The following is a 24,680-nucleotide window of genomic DNA, read 5'->3' on the forward strand; positions in this document are numbered from 1 at the left end:
TTTAAATTTGATTATACTATAAAAGTAATGATTTATTTTCTATTTGTAAACTTCTGTATCTTTTTACTAAAGTAACTCGCTTCCTATTTTTCCTCCTCTGCTTTCCCAAAGAGCAACAATACAATAAAATCCCTGTGCGAATGTAAGTGTATTACTGAATGACATCAGCAGGGACATAATTAATATCTTAAAAAATTTAGCTGTTTTTTCTTCTATTATGTAAACTTAAAAATTTAGCACATTTTACATGTTTTCTAAAGCTTCTTTTCCCAAGCTACTCCAGAAAACATTCCAAAAGGCTGAACTGTTTCACATGAAATGATGAATATATTCTAAGCTGGGATCTACTTGAAATTAGGAAATATTCCTTTAACAATTTAAAACAAGTCTTCATTTCTCAGTAAAGAAAAAGATATAAATTAACTATCCCCACACTCTGAGTTTTGATCTTCAATAGCTGGAAGTAATCTTCAAGGTCTTCTCATCTAATATGAAACTTCCTAATTTAAGACATGCTTCTTATTTCCCCACACTTGTCTAAACCATGCCACACACCTTCACAGCATCCATCAGGCAATGTAAGAGAAACACTTTTTATTGCTAGTATAGGAAAGAAGTAGATTGAGTCAAATAATTGATGGTTTCTTGCTTAAGAATGCTTTACTCTCAAATGGAATAAGACAGATCAAGATAAACCAAACTATCCAGATGCTAGTTGAAGACTGCTAATTACATTTATATTTCCTTTCTGAAGGTATCTAAACCAATGAAAGGTAAGAGCTGGAATTCTAAGACAGACAAAAGAATAGCACATGAAAAAACTGCACTTTTAGAATCTTCTTTATAATGCACTACAATTAAAAGAACTGTAATATTACAGTTATATTATTACTCCAAGAAGGAGAGCCAAAGCTTCTGTCAATTCTTCAAGCACAGAGTTGTTTGCAAACACTGGCCAACTACATCTTACCTCATTTATATCTCACTTTGCATATGCCTGCAGAACTATTTTCTTCACTCACAGTGTCAACCAGTGAGTCTATAATTCCTTAGAGGAATTACTGCTTAATTGCTCTATTGGTTTCCCTTTTTCACACCAGACTTAAGATCCTTGCCTTTTACCATGAAGGTTTTGAAAACTGAAGGGGTAAGAAATGCTTTGTCACAGGACCACTTTGCTAGTGATACTGTTCACAGCTTATGCTTTCTCCCTTCTAAAATTTTCTGCAGAACCACCATTAATATTGGAAACACTCTTTCTAAACCTCTACAAAACAAATACATAACCTTTCTTCAATTTGTCTTAAAGGAGACGTGTTGCTGACAACTATGTCAAAACTGACAACATTTAGACAGTCAACATTAGTCACCGCCTCTCACACTGTTCAACATTCTGCTTTTGTAGCCTTGTATTCCCTTAATCTGTGATGATCCATTTGTGTACTTTTTCATTAATGGCAAATTTCTGGCACCAGGAGAAAAAAAAAACCACTTTCTCAGAACATATCCAACACAGTTTGGCTCCTTTTCTGTTGCTCTAGGTATTAAGTAAATATTAGCATCTGCATTATATATAATGCATATATATTTAAATAAATATATATGTATATAATTATACATAAATATTAGTATCTGCATTTATACTGATTAGACTTGCTTTACAAGTCTAGTCACTGCATTTGTTCTCAAAGTTGTTTCTTGGATGCTTGACAGTATTACTTCCCAAACAACTGAAAAAAAAAAAAAGTCTTTCAAAAGCCTTTGAAAAAGAAACTCACAGAGACACAGATTTATATATCCATCTATTTTCAAAACCTCAATCCCCCAATGCAAATTATTAGAAGCAGCATCTAAAAGCAGGCATTTTAACAAGAGACAGGCATTAGACTTCCTCCTTGTTACTTACAATGCATTTACTGCACCTCTCTTCACTCTTCAGACTCAAACCAAAATGTAACCAGAATCTCTTTCTGTATGTAAATCCTATGCAAATATTGTTGGTTTATGCCCCTAGTAAATGAGTCAGTGAGCCTTCTCGGCAGAAGAGGTCAGAATTATTTTTAAACACATCATTATCACCAGTGTTAGCCCAAATGTGTTGGTATTGAACCTGCCATCCTTGCCAATGGTTTTCCATCACTCTAGATAAGCACTCCATGAGCTACCATGTCAGTGGAAAACTTCCATTAGCTTGCATTAATTCAACCACACTACTTTTTGCTCAGTTTTTCTGTGCCAGAGTTTTCCCCGATGTTTTACTCTAAGTAACTTAGGTAAGACTTATTTTAAATTGTTTTTTCCTTACTTCAACTGCAATGGGTTAGAAAACATTCCCACAAGAAAGGCCAGCAGATGTGAGGGCTGGCAATCAGAAGCACTAACCTCTCCACTAGTACAATTATACCCAGAAGGCATTGATGTTTTTAACTCAAGCCCTTCTCCAGGGACCACAGTTACACAACTTTAATTGTCCTAGTAGGAAGTTCCTACCAATAAAATTTCAAAATATTATACCAGTGTAGACTAAGGACTTTAAAAGCAGTAGCAGGAAGAATATTTCTTTATGTTTGGACTCTCCATTTGATATAAATGGTAATGTCTCTTGTTCTGTTGGTATAGTTGCCCCACTATTAAGTACCTTGATTCCGATTTAAAACCCCTTAAATGAGTTAAGAACAAACCATGTCAGTACAAAGACACAACACAAGAAAATTCTGTCCACACCAGAGATCTTCAGTTTACTTTTTTTAAAAAGTCATAACCCTGACCAGCATAGTTTTACTGGTGCAAAAACAATGCCTGTAAAATTTGAGAAGTTTAACTTACCCTGCTGGCACTGTCAAACCAGTTTGACGCTGTCTATGGAATGCACAATGGTTCTGGTAACGACTATGTATATGTATGGAACGTGTGTAAATACAGGGGTCTTTCCTAGATTAAATCCACCTGTAGAAGATCAGATGCACATTTAAACTAAGGTGCATAAGAACTTTCTAGATACTTTTGAGGTACAGGCACGTTAACTAGTTATGACTGTGTAAGTTACTGTGAACTTTCTGTTCTTTTACAGCAGTAAAGACAAATACAGAAAGATCAACATGACTTCCTAGGAAAGCTACTGCCTCTTAGAGGCAACTGTCTTAATCTCTCTATCTAGTCATACTGCTTCAGTGGTAAATTATTTCAACAGATCTCAGAAAATGAACTAAGGATACACTACTTTAGCTCAGGTCATCAAACTGGGCTCACAGCTGCTCTATACCTTCAAATGGAAGCTAGTCCTCATGCCCATTCTCAAACTCATCATGTACTATTAAGAATTCAGCATAACCTGTGCCAAACGTGTTTAGTAAATATCTACATGTAAAATAGAAAGCACTTAATCCCTCTATGATTAGAGGCGTCTGTCAGGGGGTTGTGTTACTTGTTTTAAGCACAAAAATTTCTTTATATTTAGAACAGCATTATGCAATGCTTTATAGATAATAAATTAAGCCAAGGAATCCAAACACATTAGTGAAACAAGTGACACTACTCTTCTCAATGCTCCATACAAGAAAAGCCCAATGAACACAGCAAGCTAAATGTGCTATTCTTGTATTATTGTTCTAGAAGCCATATTGCTCAAGATGGTAGAGCAGTTGGCAGACTTAAAGGAGTAACATTCTCTTTATCAATGAACTACAGAATATTTATGTGACTCTTGACACCCAGTTAGATACTGCTTATTAAATTTACATTACATCAAGATTTAGAGAGTACATATATAAGAGACAGATAACAGGAAAATGAAGCAGCTAAACCTGCAGGCAAGCAAGGAATGAGATGCTTATAAAAGCATAAGGGAATAATTAAAAAGCACACAGCAATATAGGAAGAGATGCATTTGCAGGCATGCCTGCACAATTAATTTAGAATCAATGCTCTCATTGCTTTTTTTGTGTAAGTGAGTGCTACAATGGGAGTAGAGATGAGAAAACAGAATTGCTAGGATAAGTTTTCAGGAGGCTTAAATCATTCTTACAGCTTGGGCCACCAAAGGGACAGTCTCACTTTTAGCCCTGGGCTCCTGCTGCTTTTAGCATGCCATCTCTAGAACATGCCTGAACAGTTAGAGCTGATTGAATTCATCAGCCCCATAACAGCTGGGGAAAGGAAGGAGGAGGCAAGGTAAGGGGGGCTGTCTGCAAGCTGAGCCCACTCACATGAATGCTGGCTACACATCAGAGCTAGGTAAGGAGACAGCCATTCAATGAGGTCAAGCTGCCCTGTGTAATGTCAGTCACGGCCTGCATCTCCACATGTGGCTTGCCAAATCCTGCACTGGTATAGGAAGAAAAAACTCCAAACTGGTTCCCTGCACCAGAGCTGAAGGTGCACAATGAACCAGACCAGGAAGCTCATCTGACCAGAGGCTTCCCCCTTCACTGGATCAGGTTCAACCACGTCTGTTCTCCTACCTGGCACACAAAGATTATGCTAACACAGCATAGTGAGTGCAAACCCCTCTTTCCAAACACACCAAGGCATTATAACCACTATGGGTGCAAGTACAGCATTTCATGAAGAGGTAGCCTACCCCTAACTCCTGGCTCAGAGCTTTGTCCCCTTCTGCTCCCCAACCTTGTGGTTGTATAGCTGCAAGGTAAACTCACCTAAATTTATTCACTCTGCAGCTAACAACTGCTATTTGTAACAATAAAAGCAGGTAGAAGCAGAAATAAGACCATTACTTTTGGAAAAAAGTCCATAGTGTTACGTCAGCTTATGTGTAACACCAGATTGCCCATACAGGTGCGGTGTCAGGTGACTGCTCAGAGTATTCACTGAACTACAGCCACAGACAAGGTAGCAGATACATGAATATACAATATGGAAAGGACTTGCAAACCTATTCAACAGTGCTATTAATAACTCTCCCCTTACAACTTAGACGTACTCATATCCACAGAAACTTCCTTCAGAAAAAAAATCCTGTTTCACACACATCCTTCCAGTAGATCACTGTTGACATTGTTTCAGATAAAAATATCCCTTTATAAATATCATCACCCACATGTTCCTCGATTTTTTTCCTTTACCAACACCACAGGATTAGATTTTGTTAGAAGGTGTGTGGGTTTGGTTTGTGGTTTTTTTTTTTAAATTCCTATAAACATGTATGTAAAACACTAGTGAAGAAATACTCAGATTAAGTCAGTCAAGAGTGAAAGCATTAGTCATGTTGACACACTGTCCTGCTAACACTTCAAAGGAAACATACTACCAAAATAAATGGAGCAGTTTTCACACCACAAAGTTACTGCTAAGCTATAAACAGCAACCTCAACCTATCTGGAATGAAATAACCATTAATTATTGGTAATATGACAATAGCAGAGGGTTTGGCTTCAGTATTTTGGTGGTTTATGCTTTTCAAGTTTCTAGTTTAACTTCCTACAAAAGCAGTCAAATACTTAGCTTAGCCCAGCCTGTCCTACTATCAAGTTGAGCAAAAGTAATTTAAGTTAAACAAATTTGAACAGCCTTTCAGAGAAGGCCAAACCAACAAAATCTAAATATTGATAAAGAAAGGCAGTTCTCAGACCATGATTTTCAGGAAGGAACATTCTTCATTACAAAGTCTGCACCACTGCATCCTAAGATACATAGGACTCACCCAGAAAGCACAAGCAACCTTCTGGTCTCAGAGAATTGGAAATTAACAAGTTTGATTCTTCAGAAGAAAAATCCTTTGCTGCTTTAAGAGTTTGGTGAGTGCTATCTAACACAGCAATCTCCAGAATCAAAAGCTGCTGACTGAAGGCTAAGAACGCACACAGATCTGCATACAGAAGCATAAGAATTTGATTAACTGCACCTTTGCAGTTTTATCCATTATTCTCACAATGATGAAATTCTGTTTTGCAGCAGCTTACCTTATGCAAATAACATGCAGGCGCAAGTTTTAAGTGCTAAAAGCAGCTTGAAATGGCACTGAGGTAAAAATATGAGTTTACCAGAAAGTCACTTAGGTATTGTTTAATTCTCTCTGATGGTCACTATTCGGTTGCACGCTGCAGCCTGGTGTAACAAAAAAAATATATGCAGACAGCTGTGCCAGCCAGAGTCTGCAGTCCCCCCACCCACCGCAGCTGCTTGCCACCTCCTCACAGTGGATGTTAATACCCCATGGGTCTGGGAGAGCAGACACTCACGTGAGAGCTCCCTGACCTGTATCAACCAAAATAACTCAGGTTAGCAAAGCTTACCATTAAAACTGCTTAAGGTAGTATGGCTGCTGAAGTAGGAAAGGCACACATACCCTCTGCCAGCTGAGATCCACACTTTGTCCACCAGCAGAACAAGCATACAAGTTAAAGATTTGACACTGCTCTATTCCTTCTACACAGTTAAGGTCCCTACTTTAAGCAAGGGGTGCTGGTTTTTTTCCAGGGTTTTTTTGACCCAGACATTAGACACAGGTTACTTCATTCAGGGGGACTACTTTCCTTCACAAACTGCAAGGGAACTCCAGCAATTTATGGCTGCATAAACTTTAATTGCATCATATGAGCACGCAATAGATCAAAATGGAAATTGAATATCAGCATAGGGAACAAGCAAACTAATCTACCAGTATAAATATTTAGATTTCACACTACAGATGAAAGCCAGCTTTCACTGGATGAGCACATCAGCTTTAAGCATTCTGTAGTTATATTTCACATGTGATTTATTCAACTGCATGCTACAGTATCAGTGAAGGGTTTTGTTTGGTTTTGGCTCCCTGTACCCACCACCACCACACCCCCCCCCCCAACTTTAATAACATAATACAATCATTAAATAATTCATGTTGAAATGTACTTCTGGATGTTGTCTGGTCCAACCCATTTTCCCCCAAAACGGTCAGCTTCAGAGTTACACACATTGTTTAGGGCTTTGTCTTCAGAGGCTAAGAAGCTTGATCAGAAAAACCAAGATAGGCTTTATTTAAACAACCAACCACCACATAGCCTGGGCCATGGCTATTCTTAAAGATATCAGAATTTCCACCAACAATTCACAAGAAAAATACAACCAGCAAGAAAAAACAGAAATAAGAATTAAGGGAGAAAGTTTAAGCTAGTTAATCTACTGCAAACTCTTTTCTGTAATAAGCCTCTTGATCTGCTGTTGCAGAATGCAACAGACTTCACAACGGTGTGGTCAATCATCCAGCTAGAACAGTCTGCATGAACTGCAGAAGCAACCGAGACCAGTACCGATGTCAGTTGTGTTCATTATATTACCATGCACATGCACATATACAGCTGACCACCACCACATGAAAATACTTGGTACTGTGATAAGAGAGGATCTGCAATGTCTCTGGAGAAAGAGCTACAGACAGAAGCACTCAAATATTTCACAGAGCATAAGACTTCCCTCAAACAAGCGTCCCTGAGGAAAGTTGAACAGCAAGGTGTAAGCTGTTGGACACCTCGTTGCACAACTGCTACGATAGACTAACAGGGCGGGGAAACATCTATAGAATTATTTTCAGGTAGAAATGCTGTTATAGTCACCCGAAATTACAAAGCATAGAAGTAAATCACCAGGTGAACACTGCCCCATCCAACATAGTATCATGATGTCTTGCCTCCCCCCTTCCCCAATACTTATATTTCTACTTATACAATGCTGATTACAAAACCAGGAGATTGTCCTACAGAAAACTGGTTTTTTTTTTTTGCTCTTCTTTTTCTGTGATAGGTGTGGACACAGCTCTTCCTACACCACTTTCCCCAAGTCCACCTTGCTCATACTCTTATCAGCAGCTTCAGATCAGAGATTTCAAATATGAAGAACGCCAACTCGGTTTTTCAAGAATCACGTCCGCACACTCATTTTGCCGGAAAAACCAATATCAAAAGACTTTTCTTCCTGCTGCGTTAAGTTTATTTGCACAACACATGCCATCTCCTCTCTTGCCTCCACAACGTGCAAATGCAAGTTCATCCCGTGGTACAGGGCTGTGCTTTTTATGCTTAAAGACAATATACTGCAGCACTGAAAAGAGAAAGGACCCACAAACACCGCAGCTGAGCAGAAAAACCCCACCCAGAGAGACAAAATAAGGAACAGCGACAGGGTCATCTGCCCCAGCAAGGCTAATACCGGGTGCTCCGCAGGACATACCACCTTATCCCAAACACACCCGGGCAGCCGCCAGAGATGCCAGGGAAAAGCAAACCGGCGGGCTAAGGGAGTCAGCAGGCACAAAGTGGCTGGGGGGGGGGGGGGGGGCAGGGGGCACGGTCACCCCCCACCCCGGAGCACTGAGGCTGCGCACGGCAGCCGCGGGGAGAGGCGCGCGGCGGCCACGCTTCAGCCGGGCGCGCGGGCCCGCCCTCCCCCCAGCCCCCCGGCGAGCGCCCTCCCCTCCCGGGGGGGTCGCGGGGCTGCGGCGAGACGGCAAGGGGAGGGGGCGGCGAGCCAGCGCAAGGGCTCAACCCCCGCCGCGGCCAGGGGGGCGGCCCAGCGGCGCCCCGCACAAACTGGCTGCGCGGGGCCGGAGGGGGGGGCGCCGCCGCCCAACACGAGGGTGACATCGCCCGTCGCGGCCGCCGCCGCCCCGCCGCGACTCCCTCTCCCCGGCAGGAGGGGCCGGGGCCCGCTGCGGCGGCAGGAGCGGCGGCCGGCGCCGCCCGGATGCGGGGCGGCGGGAGGCGCAAGCGGTTCCTGTAGGTGAAAGGTCGGGGGGCGCGCGGCCTCCCGCGGGACGCGCCGAGGCCTGAGGCGGGACGGGCGGCGCCCTGCGCCACGCTCCGCGGAGGCGGCGGGCCGGCAGCCGCGCGGGCCCGCACCGTTAGTACCCGGCCGCCCCCGCCAGGCCGCGGCCGCTGCCGGGGGAGTCACTCACCTGGCGGGCTGGGCGCCCGGCGGCCACTCCGGCAGGCTTATTTGTCGGCGACGGCTCCTGCTCCCGGAGGTCAGAGTTCGCGACCCCCGCCCCCTCAGCTCGGCTCCGCTCGGCGCCGCCCCGCCCCTCCCGCCGCCGCCGCGGCTGCGCCTGCGCCTGCGCTCGCGCCCGGCCGCCTTGCGGGGAGGGCGGGGGCCCTGCGGGGAGGGGGCCGCGCGGGGCGGGGCGGGGCTGGGCGCCGCTACCGCGCCCGCCTCCCCTTCCCCACCCTTCCGGCGGCCGCTAACGGAGCCCGGGGCGGGGCGGGGCGCGGTGGCCCTTTGTCCGCGCTGGCGGGCGGTGCCGCCGCCGGGCCCAGGCTGCGGGGCGGGGGGTGGTGTGGGGGGCACCGATTGCCGAGGTGCCGCGGACAGGCGGCAGCGGGCCTGGCCTGAGGCGGAGCTCCCTCGCAAATGGGGAACGTGGCTCTGCCCCGAGTCGTTGTGCCCGCCCTGCGGGGCTGTCGTGCCCGCCGGCAGGAGAGCTCGAGTCTCAGGTCCCCCCCGCAGCGCTCTGCGGGGAAACGGGGACGTGTCAGCTTCGAAGATGACAGGCGCAAAGCGTCTGCTTTCGGCTTTGGGTGGCTTGGTGGGGTCTTGTCACTGAGGCTCGCACCGCGCAACGTGATGGAGGCACCGACGCGGCGTCATCCTGCCGGGGCTGCTCACGGGCGGCTGTGCAGGCCCAGCCCGCGGTAGCTGGCAGAGCTGGCCTCCGCCATGGTGGCAGCAGCAAATTACTTCATTAACCGCTGCTCCGAGCAGGTTTGGCGAAGGTGATGGGGAGCCTGGCCGCTAGCCGCACACCCTGCAGCGGTAGGGCGGCTGGAAAGCTGCCAGATGGACAACGCACTGCTCTCCTGGCTGAGTCTCGACATTCGTTTGGACCAAAGTTGTGTTAGCTAATTACGTAGCTTGTGCTAATGATTTTAGTGAGCTTGATTTTAAGTAGGAGTTTTATACTTCATGTTCCTTTTTTCCTTTCCTGTCTGTTCAATGAAGATTGTGTAGCAGTGGTTAAGAGACCAGCAGGAACTTGTAGCTCATGTAGGTCACCAGGGCTGTATGCACAGTTTCACTGTCTGAAATTCATTTAGACCAGTTTATGCAATTTCTACTGAACCGGGTGACATAAGCATCAGCATCTGAGAAGCAGAGATACAGGAAAAACGCCAAAGAATACAAGCAATTTATGTGTTAGTAACACTACTCATGCACTTATATTGTCAATTCCTTCACTGCTTCCCACCCCATCCCACTGCTGCGCTTGCATCTAGCAGCCCTAGCTCAAGATCACTAGTTTAGTCAGTACTTGCAAGCATCATGTTTTGCTTCTTGATCAAACACATTCCCAAAAGCCAAATGCAAATGAACCTTATGAAGAATTTTTAAATTGGAACAATTATCTTACTAAGCCTTTCATGAAAGTGTCAAATGTAACAGCACTCTCGAATTTGCAGTACTTATCACCTCTAGCCTTCTAAATGAAGGAGCTTACTTAAGTTAACAAATACCAAGGAATTTGCACCAAAGCTTATTTCAGGCAAGTAGTCTGATACCCTCAATAGAGTAGAAATGTCCCTGTAACCAATAAAACGTGTTTTGATTCTTTTCTCAGCAAGTGACCCAATTCATATTAGATTTTATATTTTATATTACTAAGGCATGTCTGTGTAGCTGTGTCAGCCAGGATTACAAGAGACACATCCCTATCAAAAACATGCAGAGAAGGAAAACCCTTTTATGCTGTTACCGCGAGTTACCAAAAAACTGCTTTCAAACATCTGTCACAGAAGTACAGGGAGGCAGCATAACTAACCTGACAGGAAAATCTCTCCTTTACAAGCCCCACTTAAAATACTTACAGAACCATTGAATCGTTTAGGTTGGAAAAGGCCTTTAATATCAAGTCCAACTATTAACCTGGCACTGCCATATCCACCACTAAACTATGTCCTTAAGTGCCACATCTACACCTATTTTAAAGATCTCCAGGGATGGTGACGCAGCCACTTCCCTGGGCCGCCTGCTCCAATGCTTGACAACCCCTTCAGTGAAGGAATTTTTACTAATAGCCCATCTAAACCTGCCCAGGCGCAACATGAGACCATTCCCTCTCGCCCTATTACTTGTTAAATGGAGGATGAGACCGACCCCCACCTGCCTACAACCTCCCTTCAGGTGGTTGTTGAGAGCGATAAGGTCCCCCCTGAGCCTCCTTTTCTCCAGCCTAAACAGCCCCAGTTCCCCCAGCAGCTCCTCACGGGCCTCGTTCTCTAGACCCTTCCCCAGCTCCGTTGCCCGTCTCTGGACACGCTCCAGCACCTCAGTGTCCTTCTTGCAGTGAGGGGCCCAAAACTGAACACTGGATTTGAGGTGCGGCCTCACCAGTGCCCAGTACCGGGGGACAATCACTGCCCTAGTCCTGCTGGCCACACTGCTTCTGATACAGGCCAGGATGCTGTTGGCCTTCTTGGCCACCTGGGCACACCGCCAGCTCATGTCCAGCCGGCTGCCAACCAGCACCCCCAGGTCCTTTTCCCCAGGCAGCTTTCCAGCCGCTCTGCCCCAGGCCTGTAGCATTGTGTGGGGTTGTTGTGACCCAAGTGCAGGACCTGATGCCAACAAAAACTGAGCTTCAGACACTTTAAAGTGCAGCAGCATTGGATTTTGCAAAAGGATTTATTAATGTAACACCCTTCATTTGACCTTCACGTAGACGTAACTCCCTTAATTCTTTAGAACGATGGTTTCTTAGGATGCTTTCTTTGCTATGGGTATGTCTATTCATCAGGAGACTGAGAGAATAACCCTCTCATCCTGTATCCTATGTTCCAGAACTGTCTTATCTTCACTGGTAAATGCCCAAGATTATTACATTAATGAAGTGCTTTCTCTATGGGTTAATGTATCCCAGTCAGCTGTTGCTCCAGCTACAGTTTCTGCTTATATACCTGTAAATCACACTGCGTTATAATCAGCATAGGGAGCCTACTTCATTACTGGGCTGATGAAGCTTGGAAGGGCCATCATGCCCCAGAGCTGGGAGGTGGCTTCAGGAGATAAAACCCCACTGCTTGGTGTCCTACAGGTGGGACTGCTCAGGCGCAATTTTTTGGATTGTCACATTTCTGTCTGCAAGCCACATTCCAGCACAGGCTCTGCACCCAGTTGTGGAAGGGCTCTGTAGAAAACAAACATCATGATCTCACAAAAGCATGGGCTTTTAGTTTAGGGGGGCCTGAGGAAGAAGGAACAAAATTAAGAACTAAACAGCAAGAGGCAGCTAAGGAAAGACAGGAGGGAAGGAAGACAGAAACAATTTTTGTAGCAGACACACCAGTTTTGGTAGTGTGTAGTGTCTTGGCTGACACGAGCAAGATAATTCACTTAAAACTAATGCTTCAGGTGGTCAAATCCAGCAGCAGTGTCAGTCTGTGCGCGCAGCCTACCTTTCCAGGCTGTTTTTTGTTCATAAGGGCAAAAAAATATTACAAATTTTAAAACAAGACTGATGTGCAGGATGATGGCAGCAAATTCTGCCCTTTGAAAATAAATGAATACACAATACATAAAAACCTGAAAATATTTTAAAAACGATGCAGACTCAACTAATGTGAATTTATTTGTACAAAAATGATACATATTCACAGGAATATTTACAACAACTTTGAACTGTTTTCATTTACAAAATAAAGATTCTTTCATTTAGACAGCAAGATTTAGGACTGCTCCAAATAAAAGCCTATTTGGCTGGTAAATGCAGGAGACAGCAGTTACAGCAAACAAATACATTGAATGTGTCTTTCCAAACATCTCTTTATGATGTAATATACATAATTGAGTAATCAAGTTTCCACATATAAAAAATATTTAGTAAAATGCATTCCATAGCTGCTCAGCTATCCACTTGTTTTAAGTCCTCTGGGCACAAAATATAGTTTTTAAGTTAATTTAAAGAGAATTCAGGATCCTATAACCTTTTCTTTATCCAAGAATAAAGATACTAGATCTAATATTCAATGCTAATGTTTGTCTCATACTCTACTAAACAATCTTAAATTAATTATTAACTATAGAGTCTTATAAGAGGAGGTAGCCAGGTGTTTAAAAACTTCTGGTCTTGTTCTAGTGTTTAGTCAAATCAAGAAGTGAATACTTTACTTTTGATAGTAATGAATCAAAATGGGAGGCAAGCTAGAGAAATAGGGTAAGTCTGAAAAGCAACCATCTGAAAATGTTATGAAAATGCCTACATTGTCGGTTCTTCATGTGACGCAAAGCACTAATGATGGAGAAAAAGGAAAAGAAATATTCAAACATGTTTACAAAGACAATTTATTTCACACAGAATTAGACTGCAATATGTGTCGTATTGTTTTTAAGGCTCGGTTCTAATCTATTTCTGCCACAGGAAGATTTTTCGATTGATCAGCTGCTGCTGGAAGAAGTCCTCTGGTTTTTACAGAACACTATTTTCTCACTCTGCGCCAAATCCTTGAGAGGTAGTTTGACACCACACGAGTCAAAACTCGGGCATCTTTTTCAGTATGTGTTTTGATTTTTATTGCTCTGTTTTGCAGCAGGGAGATCAATATCAGACCATAAACTGAAATTAAATTAGCTTGCTCCTAGCCAGATTTCTGATCGATTTGCTGGTTCTTGGCTTTCCGTCTTAGCTAGTGTGCAGTTCCTATGAAAATATTAAGAAGCTTGTCCCTTTGATAATATCAACTGGAAGAGCCACATCACACCTATGTTACGTTAGTATGAGTTTGGTTTCAGATACAGTAAAAACCATGTCAGAAATCACCCTGAAGAGACATGCCAATAGCTTACATAGCTTCAGTCAGCAGCTGCTTTTGAAAATTAAGTGAAAGCCCTTTATATTTGAGGAAAGTATTCATTTAATCACATTTGTATTAAAAGATGATAAAGGCTTTGACCAGACGCCCACTGAATTTCAAACACTACCTAGTCAAATTTCTAGCGTTCATGAGGGAAGACAGATCTACAGCCTTAAGTCCCTGATGCAGAAAGGTACTCTACTGAAATGCTTAAAGTCAATGAAATTACTTGTATACTTAAGCATTAAGCTTCCAAGCCCGCTACAAACTTAACAGAGCTCTGGAAAAATCAAGCTTCTTCAGAGCTATGTTAGTATCTTAGACCTGATCTTGAGGTATTTGAGGGAGTATGAGAATTTTGGTTTGCATTTTCATTCTTGGCCTTTTTGTGGTAACTAACAACTATTCTATCATCTATTCTCTTTCCTTTGTGAGGCCACAGAATAGCTATTAGCATGGATTCAAACCATTAATTAAAAGGGAATTGCTCTTAATTCTGTTACCACAATTAGCTTGATACAGAGGACTACTGAGAAGTGTTTCATACAGTAAAATTAACTGGCTACATATGCATCTCATTTGACATAAAAATGGCTTCCTTTTGCATGTTTTTCATAGTTCTAGTTCCATTTATGCTATTACAGTGTTAAAAAAATTTCAAAAGTTAAATAGAATAAATGCACCAGAATCATCAGTAAGTATTTCCTAGTGAGGTATACTGACAAGTTTCTTGAAGAAAAAAAAAAAAAACCACAAACAAACTACCCCAACAAACCCCAAACAGCTAAAGCTGAATTGTGTTTTAAAATGTCAAATAGAACAAAACATAGTGTAAACAAAAGATATTTCAAAGAATGGTATGCATTTTCAATGCCATCTGCACTAAAAAAAGCAGGGTTTTCTTGGTATGGCAATTCCAGTTTAAACATAATATTTAAATATACAATAGTTAAAAAAATTGGGAGGGGGGGTGCATATATTTGTTTAACGTTCTTTGAACAATAGTTTATACAGTGTTTCATACTGCATACAGAACTCATTTGACACAGTTTTTAAACGAATAAGGTATTTAATCTTTTTCCTGTATATCAAAAATGTATTTTTTTTACTGTGCTTTAAACTGCTGCTGGAAACCTAAAATAAAATACATCCTGCAATTACTTGAAGAGAACTCATTCAGTCTCTTCGGCATTTGTAGTACTGTAAAAACTCTAGTGCCTTATCTCTGTAATTGCAACGTCTGTTTTACAATATTTTTTCCTTTTCTCTTTTTTAATAATTGAACTGTACTTTGCAGTTGCTTCTGTGATACAGAATTTGATGCACTGTTTTAATGTACTGGTATGCAAGATTTCAACTGCCATTCAAGGAAAGAAGCAGCAATATCACAGCACTTCTTATAAAGGAATTTACATAGCTAACGAAGATCCAAAGTCTTTGAAATTCCTATTCTGATCTGTTCTTCCTAAATTGCAAGGTGAGCATGAGCAACTCAATACCTATACAAAAGTCATGAGGAACTGTACAATTGCAACAGATTTGACTTGTGGTTTGTTTTTTTTAAAAAAGCACAAAGTTTACAAATATGTTGACCAACCATCTGCCATTCTGAAGACATGGACACTTCGGACATCAATGCAGACCTCACAAATAATTCTGACCATTAAAGTAAACATTGGAATTTAATAAATAACACATTTGTATAAACACAGAAATACACACAATACTTTAAAAAAATATTACCTTACACTAAAGATGCAACAACTCCTAACCCTGGCAAATATACAGTTTTGTGTAGGTTGAGACGGTAGGATTCTGTTTCTTTGAACAGCTGCTGTAGTCTGTTTTACCACCATCCTTGGACATTTTCCTTTAAACTTGTAGATATGATGCTGACACTGCTATAAAATTGTGCCTTCTTGAAAAGCTTCTATCCATCTATGGGAAAATTAAACAACGTTAGGAATTTGCTGGTAAAAGTATAAATCACACTGCTGTGACTAGCTACAGATTCACACAAGAAGTTAACAACATCCTTCCATTACCAGTTGGTCTGTTAGTGCAAATGCCAGGAATCTATCCAATGAGTCCAAACATACGTGCTAGAGTCATATTCTTATTAGGTATCAGTAGAAGGCCAGATGATGGAAACTTTCTTCTGTCCTTCCTCCATACTGAAGTTACTTGCATAAAGAACAAGTGAAGCTCGGGAGTCAAATGCTCAAAATGTAAGATAGATGCCAAGGTTCTGCCAACTTTAATAACAAGATTGCATACCTTTGAAAAAAACCCAATACTCCCTTCTCTTAGTTCACTGCAAACAATCTGAGATGAATGAAGACACTACTATAACTGAGGTATCCATCTGCGTAACCCATGCTCTCTGCTTTTGCAGCTGGTGCAAAGGTTATTAGTGGAGGACTGTGGGGGCTGAGGGAGGAAGCCACAGGGCTCATGGGCTGGGCTGGAGGAACGCTGCCTTTGCATGATGACAGAGCTTCCCTGTGTTCACACACATGGTATGTGCTACTGCTGAATCATACAATAACAGGTATGTGTGAAAATACAAGTATATGTAAAGGGGAGGGGGAAGATCCCAAACAGCTAATCCAGGGTGTCTCAAACTGGAAATTCAAAGTTAATATTTAGACACTTTTACCCCCTTATCTGTTCCTACTTGATTATGAGAGCGATAAACACCCTTACCTCAAGGACGCTGCAAAAAATGTTTCTGAAGCAGTCCAATGCTACATGGACAAATAGAGTAAAAAAAAAGGAATAGTTCTGTCTTCCAAGTGAGGGCTGAACTGTGTGCATGTAAAATTATGATGCCCACATACTGATGATTTTTTTCCTCAGTGAAAATCTTGCAAGGACTCAATGAAACGATGACTGTAAAATTATCTTTATAATGGAAATTCAGACCTGTCTTAGTATTCAGAGGGTTTCTAAATGTTAGTCACAGATGTTGGCTCTTCCTTGCCTTAAGTATTTAACTTCGTAACTGTGTGCACATTCGTTGAATTCAAGCTTTGGTATGAACGTATTAAGGATGTATAAGTGCTCATGCCTGTCTGCACACACAACTCAAAATTCTATCCCTTATTTTTTAGGGCTCACTGTATTTTCCACTGCTGTATATTCCTTAAAATAACTACAATTGAATACAAATACAACTAATTCATAAACAACTTAAGCACTGAACACAGTAATGAACTAAGACATTTAAAAGCTCATCAAAAGTAAACATCATTTGTAAAGTAAAGTTAAAATTTATTACTGCACTTACATAAATACATCAGGTATTTCTTGGGCTCTAACAGGAAAAAATAGCATCCACTGATGCAAACAGGCCAAGAGCATGTTCTTTGTTTCTTCTTTGAATGCTATCAAAGCAGCATTTATTCTGGAGATTCAGCATACATCTCCTAAGGATATTAAATACTTGGAGAAAGCTTGCAATTTCAGGTACTTAATGTTATTCATAGTGTCCTGTTTTCAGCTGGAATAGAGTTAATTTTCTTCTCAGTAGCTGGTGCAGTGCTGTGTTACGGATTTGGTGTGAGAACAATGTTGACAACAGACGTTTTTATTTGTTAAGTAAGGTTTATATTAAAGCCAAGGACTTTGCAGTTTCTCAGGCCCTGTCAGCGAGAGGGCTGGAGGGGCACAAGAAATTGGGAGGGGACACAGCCAGGGCAGCTGATTTGAACTGGCCAAAGGGCTACTCCATACCATATGACATCATGCTCTGTATATAAACTGGGGGGAGCCACCAGAGCCAGCCAATGCCTGCTCATGGACTGGCTGGGCATTGGTCAGCAGGTGGTGAGCAATTCCATTGTGCATCACTTGTGTTTTCTCCTTTCCCTTTGGATTTTATTCTTCTCCCCTTCTCCCCCCTTTTCATTATAATTGTTATTACTATTAATTATTATTATTGAGTTTGGGTTTTTCCTCTTATTTTATGTTATTATTAAATTATTCTTATCACAACCCTTGAATTACACATTCTTTTCTGATTCTCCCCTGCATCCTGGGATAGGTGGGGAGTAAGCAAGTGGCTGCATAGTGCTTAGTTTCTGGCTGGGGTTAAACCATGACACCTAGCCTCAGCAAAATAGAGTATTTCCAAATTCAAGTTTTCCTACTGATGACAAACCCCTGTCTGAATAGGAAAACAAAACTACTGAACACCTTGGATTTTTTTAGTTTTGTTTTATATAGTGTAAATGAGGACACAGTGGAAAAGAGAATAGTATCTTAATTAACAAGGAAACATTTGTGTGCACCTGCAATACAAAATACCCCCAAAAATCAAATGGACTTCCAGATTTTGTGTGTAGAGAAGCATCATTAAGCACGTTCTCAGCTGTTCACAATTTTCAGTTGTCCTGGGTACTTTGGTTTTTAGAATATTCCTATTTGCATAAAACTATACCTGCAGCCATGTGAATGCTTAAGTATTAATAATGGACTAGTTAGTGCATGAAATCTATTTTATTAATGCAAAATCCATTTGGGAAAACTGCAGTGAAACCAGTCAGATAAGCTAGGCATATAGGCAAGGTAACTTAAATGTCTTGCTTCTATGCTCATTCCTAGTTTACTCCATGACTCACATAGCAACCGTCTTGCACTGATTAATGACCAAGCTTTTAAGTTATTTTATATAAAACACACACAATACATAAATCAATAAGTATGACTCCAAACTCAGACACAACAGCAGGACTAGAAATGAAACAGCTTGTGTGAGTGTTCTTTGAATTCAAGCTTTTGGTTTGAACACATTAAATATGCCTAAGTGTTCATACACACCTGCACACACACATCAAACTTCTGTCCCCTACTTTTTAGGGTTTGCTTTACTTTTCACTGCCATATATTAATTAAAAATAACTGAAATTTACGGCTGGAAATAAAAAAGGGGGCACATCAGCTCATTCCTAAAACACATTTTCTGGATTTCTCCAAAAGGTAGCATTAAATTTTCAGAGCAGACCAGTAGAGAAATAGGCTAGGAAAACGAAGGATTTCTTACTTTATCTTGGACTTTTTCATTCTCTCACATTCATTCTTTTGCAGAGGAAAGGCTGCTTCTTCATTTAAAGCATTGTAGAAGTCCTAATGACTTACCAGTTTAAGTAATTGCAAAGTTTTATTTATATATTATATAATATGCATCCTTTGTATGTATGCTTAGTCTGTGAATATTAACATGCGTGACTTCTGAAATGTTTTCTAGAAAAAAGTAACAAAAATGAATACAAATAGTTTCTTACTTTTGAGCTGAATGGGGATCATCTGCTTTGAATATGTAAAATAAAGTGTTTTTGTGCAGTAAATGGAACACTCTAGACTCTGAGTTTTCATCTTTTACTTCACTGACTGTGAATCCAAGTAGAGGCTGGCTCTCTAATGCTGCCACATCCTATTTTATGGGAAAAAAAGCAAACAAGACAGAATTAGAACTTGTAAGACATACTAAGGAATCCATTTAGACTTTACTCATGCACCATACCATTGCAACAGATTACACAACAAACAAGTTGCTACAAATAGTCATGCACAAAATGCTGCTTTTTATAGCCTCCATGCATGAGGTCCAGGGACAGGAAACAAAAAAAACCTCATAGACTTCAACATTGCTGTTCCTTTTTTTATTTCCCTAGTAACATCTACCTTGCCTTTCAGTGTATAGCCTCACAGTTCTGCCTGGTAAGGACTTGTATCAAAAGATTGACTGCCGCCTGGCAGCAGACCAAAGGTCCACCTAGTCCAATGCTCTCTCCAATAACCTTAGTAGTAAGTTCTCATGTCTTAGAAGTGCTATGGGATGCTACTAGCTGCACTGAGTATGCTACAGGATGAGCTATGGATGTAACCCATGTTCTCAAACGCTGGAGTCACACTCCCAATACTTTTGATGGCTTACTTTGCCTTCTGTTGCTGAAAATTGACAGGACAGCGTAAAAAAAGTTGCTGACTGTTCACAAGTGGTTGGCTAGGAAAGAGTAGCAAGAGAAGCTGTACCTTTTTATTTTCTCTTCATTTAATTTCAAAATCTAGCTAAAAAGGCAACACTTTCCCTTCCTCATTCATCTCAATTACTTCCTGTTTTCGTACTCCTGTCTTTTAATTAATAAATACAATGCACAACATTTTTGGAAGGAAAAAAAAAAAGTATTTTCATCCTGTGCAAATTCCAAAACAGTGTTCTGCAACTAGGCAGAGTCTCTTAACACTTCTGAATAGGAAAAATAAACAAGAATGTACATAAACACTGACACATCAGGTGAAAACTTTGGTAATTGCCTCTGCATTGAAACAGTATCCTGTGAAGCATACTGATATGTTTTGATACTGGAAAACAGTTAAGTAAGGCTTAGCAATATGTTTTACTATTTTAGGTCTTTGTACCACTAATAAGTAGTCTTTTTACCACTAATCTTTATATCACTCGGAACTAATGTAAATAGCCTAAGTGGGGTTTTCTGGCTAAGGCCACGCAGGACCTTCCCTTGAGACTCTAAACAACGTCTCCTGCAATAGCTCATAAAAATGGAAAATGAGGACAGATATTCCTTACAGAAAACGGAATAATTCTGTGATTGCGACATGCCAACTGAAACTACTCTGGAAGTGTGATATCTCAGAGGAAGCCAAGCAAAAGAAAATTAAAGGTGACTGTCACAGACTAACATGCCTTTCTTTACAGCTGTCAAAGTCTCCTTTGCAACTGTCAGAATAGGCACAATGCTCTCAAATATTTTTCAAATCTTTGCAAAAGTAATTGGTTTGTAAATGATCATTAAGGATACTTTTAGAACTTTTTTTTTTTTTTTTGGTACTATTGTCAATGCTGTGGTGGAAATATCACAGATTCTGGACATAATTCAGGAATTCTAAAACAAAGACTGTCACTACAGCAGAAACAACCCAGGAACAAACCTGCATACGAACCAGGAAATAACTAGAGTGGGGGAGGCATGGGGGCGAAGAAGGGTAATTCTTTACCTGGTCAGGATAGATTGGGCTTTAAATTTTAAAAGAAAGTGAAGGATAGCAATACCTTTAGCAGATGCTTTGGATATTTTGCTCTTGAAAGCTATTAGCAAGCTATAACATATAATACAAAAAAGCAAAACCCCGAGATCTTCCAGTGCTACAATACATCCATATATATTGCAAAACATTTTAAGACGCCATAAACTCCACATCCTCAGCACATGCTGAGATGTGCAGAGCTTATATAAATTGGTTAGAGATTATTCCAAACTGCAATAGAACTACACATTCTAAATAAAAAAGCAAATGCCATTAGATAAGATGCATTTTATTTTTCTACTGCAGCACTGTATATTAAATAATAACTCCAGGCTGAAGACAACAGTTTGAGGAGAAGTAAAGAGTTTTAGTTTGCTATTTTCCAAGCATTTAAGATACCTTATGGAACTGCAGAAACAAGATATTTCAAGATGCTTTTATAATGTTGGCTTTGCCACTATTCCAGCGTGATGCATCCAAACAGACCCCCCCCCCGTGTATTCAACTGACTCAGAACATACCTACAACTGTGCAATGGTGTGCAGTGCAGAGGTACTCAAAGCTAGGTCTGGAATCAGAAACAGCGTAGCTATATCAGCGTATTACGGTACCAAGCTGACTGGGCCTTTTCAAAATACTACATCGCAATCAGATTACTGTAAGGTGATCTAATTTTATAGGTTGTTTCTAGATCATAAAAATAAACAACTTTGTTACAAAGACAGTATTATCATTGGATATTTGATTTCCTATATGTAGTCTCTTACCTCACTAGCAGCATACGTGTATAGCACCTTATTTTTTATAACAAACCATAGGTGTTTCCACGGTTTCTTACTGCCCTTAGATCTGTGCAGGTAGCCACTCATTGTAGAGTCTTCCGTGTTTGCTGAAACCTGAAGAGAAAAAAAAATCACCACAAAACCCAAACCAGACAAACAAACCCCAAGAGTATGTATGCATCTGTCCAGGTCTTCACAGTAAAGCTGTTTTTTAAAACACATCTCCAGAACCTTGTCCTGTCAAAGACTCGAAGTCTTACCTGATCTCAAGTTAATGTTGTTAATTAACTCAGATGGCTGAAAGAAAAATAATTTTGTCTGCCAACATCTGTCTGGTCTGGAAGAGAGGTTTCTGCAGTCACTAAGGGTTGGAACTTAAATTGGATGCAACAGTACAAGAAAGGGCTGCAACACTGAGGACCACATACAGCTGGAGAACACACATTCCTTTATAAAAAAAATTAGTTCCTCTCATTCCCAAGACCTCCAGTGCAGTAGGGAGAGTTTAGCTCTACCTTCCCTAATCATAAGCCAAGAGCCGGGTTGGTGTAGGACTCTTCTCACTGACTGCTGGTGCAGAAGTAAATCATAACTCCTTGAAACACAGTGAAGCAAGAAAGAAATTATAATCCAGCTATCTCTCTGAATCGCAGTCTCATAGGTATTTATGCAGTTAATACTCTGCTTCATAGTTCAAATCCCTGCCTATAAAGAACTAAGGCCCAAACCCCTGCTGTAGTCAAATATTTGACTTCTGATACCAGAGAAGATAGCCAAAATATGGAATTATTTTCTTCATTGTTAATAATAATGATGTAATACCAACAAGACATTACTTTTGACCAATAAAGCACTTACTTCTTTGAGGGCTGCAGGAATTTTTTTCTGCTTTCTTCCAGAGGGAATACTATGTAATACTGTAGACAAGGCACTTGATGGAGATTTATGGTTGACTGGGGATCCACTCTTAGGAGTGCACTGGTTATCTAAAAGGCATAAGATTAATAGATTGTTTTCATGTCACAGATGACTAAACACAGGTAATGATTCTTGGAGTGGTTTGGTTTTTTTTTCTTAAAAACAGCTGACATTTTTCTTCTGATTATAGTGTTTCACCTATCACGTTAAATTCAGTGTTAAATTAACTTCTCAGTATTATTACAACACCATGACTTAGAATCCCCCAAATCACAATCAGACTAAAACCAACCACAAGATATTTAAAACTAAACGGATTGGTCTTGTTTGTTTTCATAGTCTGTTTTCTTGATGTTGAACTACCTTTGGCCATAAGCAGGGTGCAAATCAAGTCTTTAAAACCACACCAGATTTTCAGAGCTGTCCTCTGCAGTTTACTCCGTGCTTCACCTCTGTTGCCCAACTCTGCCCTTCAATTCTCTACGTCTGCTATCTTCTCAGCTTTTTTCAGTATGATGCTGTAGGGCTCCTCTTCCAGCATCATGCCATCACACACACACACTTCTGGAGATTCCTACCTACAGGGCATGTGCTGTCTTTATCCACTGCTGCAGGCAGTTCCTTCATCTCTCTTGGAAGACATCTGCAACACTTCAGTCTTTTAAAACCCCCTTTTCACCACTATTTTACAGCTCAGCCTGGAACAAGTAACTTCATGAAGTCTAATTCTAGAGCTGTCCGTGAACACGGTGAGGCTCTGAACTAATGAGCAGAGCAGGAGAGCGATCGGATAGCCAGCTGTGCCGCACCTGCCCTGCGGCTCCTCCCCCTGCCAACAGAGCACCGACAATCGCCTGCAGCACAGCGGCCTCTAGTGCCCAGCGCAGAGACCTGCAGGTAGTCCACACACCGTCGCAGGCTCCCACCCCTACTTGAAGAGCCGTCGGTGTTGCTCGATTATTTCAGGGGGATCACAGATTTCCTGATACCCTAGAGAGCTTGTGTCGAACTGGAGCCTCTGCCTGAGGGAAGAGCAGCAAACTGTTTCAGTCCCTTGCTTATGGCTCTTTTGTGTATTTAATACTAGAGTCTTTGGACAGAACTTGGAGCAGATCTTGCGAGATGAGACTGGATTCCCACCTCACTGGTGGGATTTTACATTTCCACTGATTTTACATTCATTTCTGCATAAAGATATGTAGCTCCTTCAAAGAGATGGATTTGAGTTCCCTCAGGATGAGAAGGAAACTGACCCTGGACCTCTTCTCTAAACAAATGTTATTACGACCAGGCCATCTAACCCTTGCTTTCCAGCAGGCCTTAGTAGTACCACGTCTCAGTATTTCAATGAAAATAGCTCTAGCTGTGGTGTTTTACATTGAAATCCATGTTGCCAGTGTGCAGTAGGTAATGGTTAGAAGTCTGCCCTCAGAACTGAGGTGCAGGTATGCCAGCTTCTTGAAAACCAGATGAGCCAAAGCTTGGGGCTGAAGAGACTGAGCTTCAGTAAGACGAAGACCTATCTATTTATAGAGCCCCTGAACCTCAGCTATCTCAGCAGCTTAGCTGGCAAAAATGAAGTTTACAGGCATACAAGTTACAGAGAGTGAAAGTACACATGAACCCACTGGGAGGTCACAATAAGCTGCAAGGACTTTAACGTACTACTTGTACCCTGTAATTAATGAAAAGCAAATAACACTAGTTATCCCAAAAAAAGAATGCAGCATAAGCCACATGTCATTACCATAGGGCAAGTGCACGCACATTTCTGGAAGGAAGAGCCAATGTATTGTAAATTCACTGCCTAGCTCACTTCACAGAAACTTATTTGGGCTCTTGTAATCTCGGATGCCTATTGCTTTTCAGGCATGCTATGGCAGAAGTAGGCACTTGAACCCAGCAGTAAAGGTGAGGTACAAACATACCACGTTAATAAGGGCCACAAAAATAAGATGTAGTTTGTGAGGATTTTCTTTACCTTGTTTCTGTAGCTCCCTGAAGCAATGATCACATACTCTTGCTGGCTGGTTTTTCATATAGTCTAAACCATGTTTATTTGATGAGCAAGCTTGACAGACAATCTGGAAGCAATCAGAAGCATTATTGAACATGATATGCACCTGTAAATCACGAAATACTCAAAAACATTCCCTTC

The 24,680-nt window shown here is 41.3% G+C and overlaps 2 protein-coding genes across 6 annotated transcripts in view; both read right to left on the reverse strand.

Moving 5' to 3' along the window:
- NR2C1 (nuclear receptor subfamily 2 group C member 1) overlaps positions 1 to 8,993 on the reverse strand; it is a 44,495-nt gene extending 35,502 nt beyond the window's left edge. For 2 of the 4 annotated variants that reach the window (XM_040594259.1, XM_040594261.1), the window contains exon 1: positions 8,888 to 8,993. The gene's annotated coding sequence lies outside the window, so the exon portion shown is untranslated. The remainder of the gene's footprint in view (positions 1 to 8,887) is intronic. The other 2 variants (XM_040594262.1, XM_040594260.1) reach the window with 1 other exon arrangement.
- Positions 8,994 to 12,532: 3,539 nt separating this feature from the next.
- The window catches only part of FGD6 (FYVE, RhoGEF and PH domain containing 6), a 75,013-nt gene continuing 62,865 nt past the window's right edge, over positions 12,533 to 24,680 (reverse strand). For both annotated transcript variants that reach the window (XM_040595130.1, XM_040595129.1), the window contains exons 17-21: positions 24,504 to 24,606; positions 22,463 to 22,590; positions 21,590 to 21,718; positions 19,058 to 19,206; positions 12,533 to 15,710 (exon numbers count right to left, since the gene is read on the reverse strand). In XM_040595130.1, the coding sequence (XP_040451064.1) occupies positions 15,674 to 15,710; positions 19,058 to 19,206; positions 21,590 to 21,718; positions 22,463 to 22,590; positions 24,504 to 24,606 (546 nt within the window). In that variant the 3' untranslated portion in view covers positions 12,533 to 15,673. The remainder of the gene's footprint in view (positions 15,711 to 19,057; positions 19,207 to 21,589; positions 21,719 to 22,462; positions 22,591 to 24,503; positions 24,607 to 24,680) is intronic.

Source organism: Falco naumanni, chromosome 5 (genome assembly GCF_017639655.2).
Source record: "Falco naumanni isolate bFalNau1 chromosome 5, bFalNau1.pat, whole genome shotgun sequence".
Lineage (NCBI taxonomy): Eukaryota > Metazoa > Chordata > Aves > Falconiformes > Falconidae > Falco > Falco naumanni.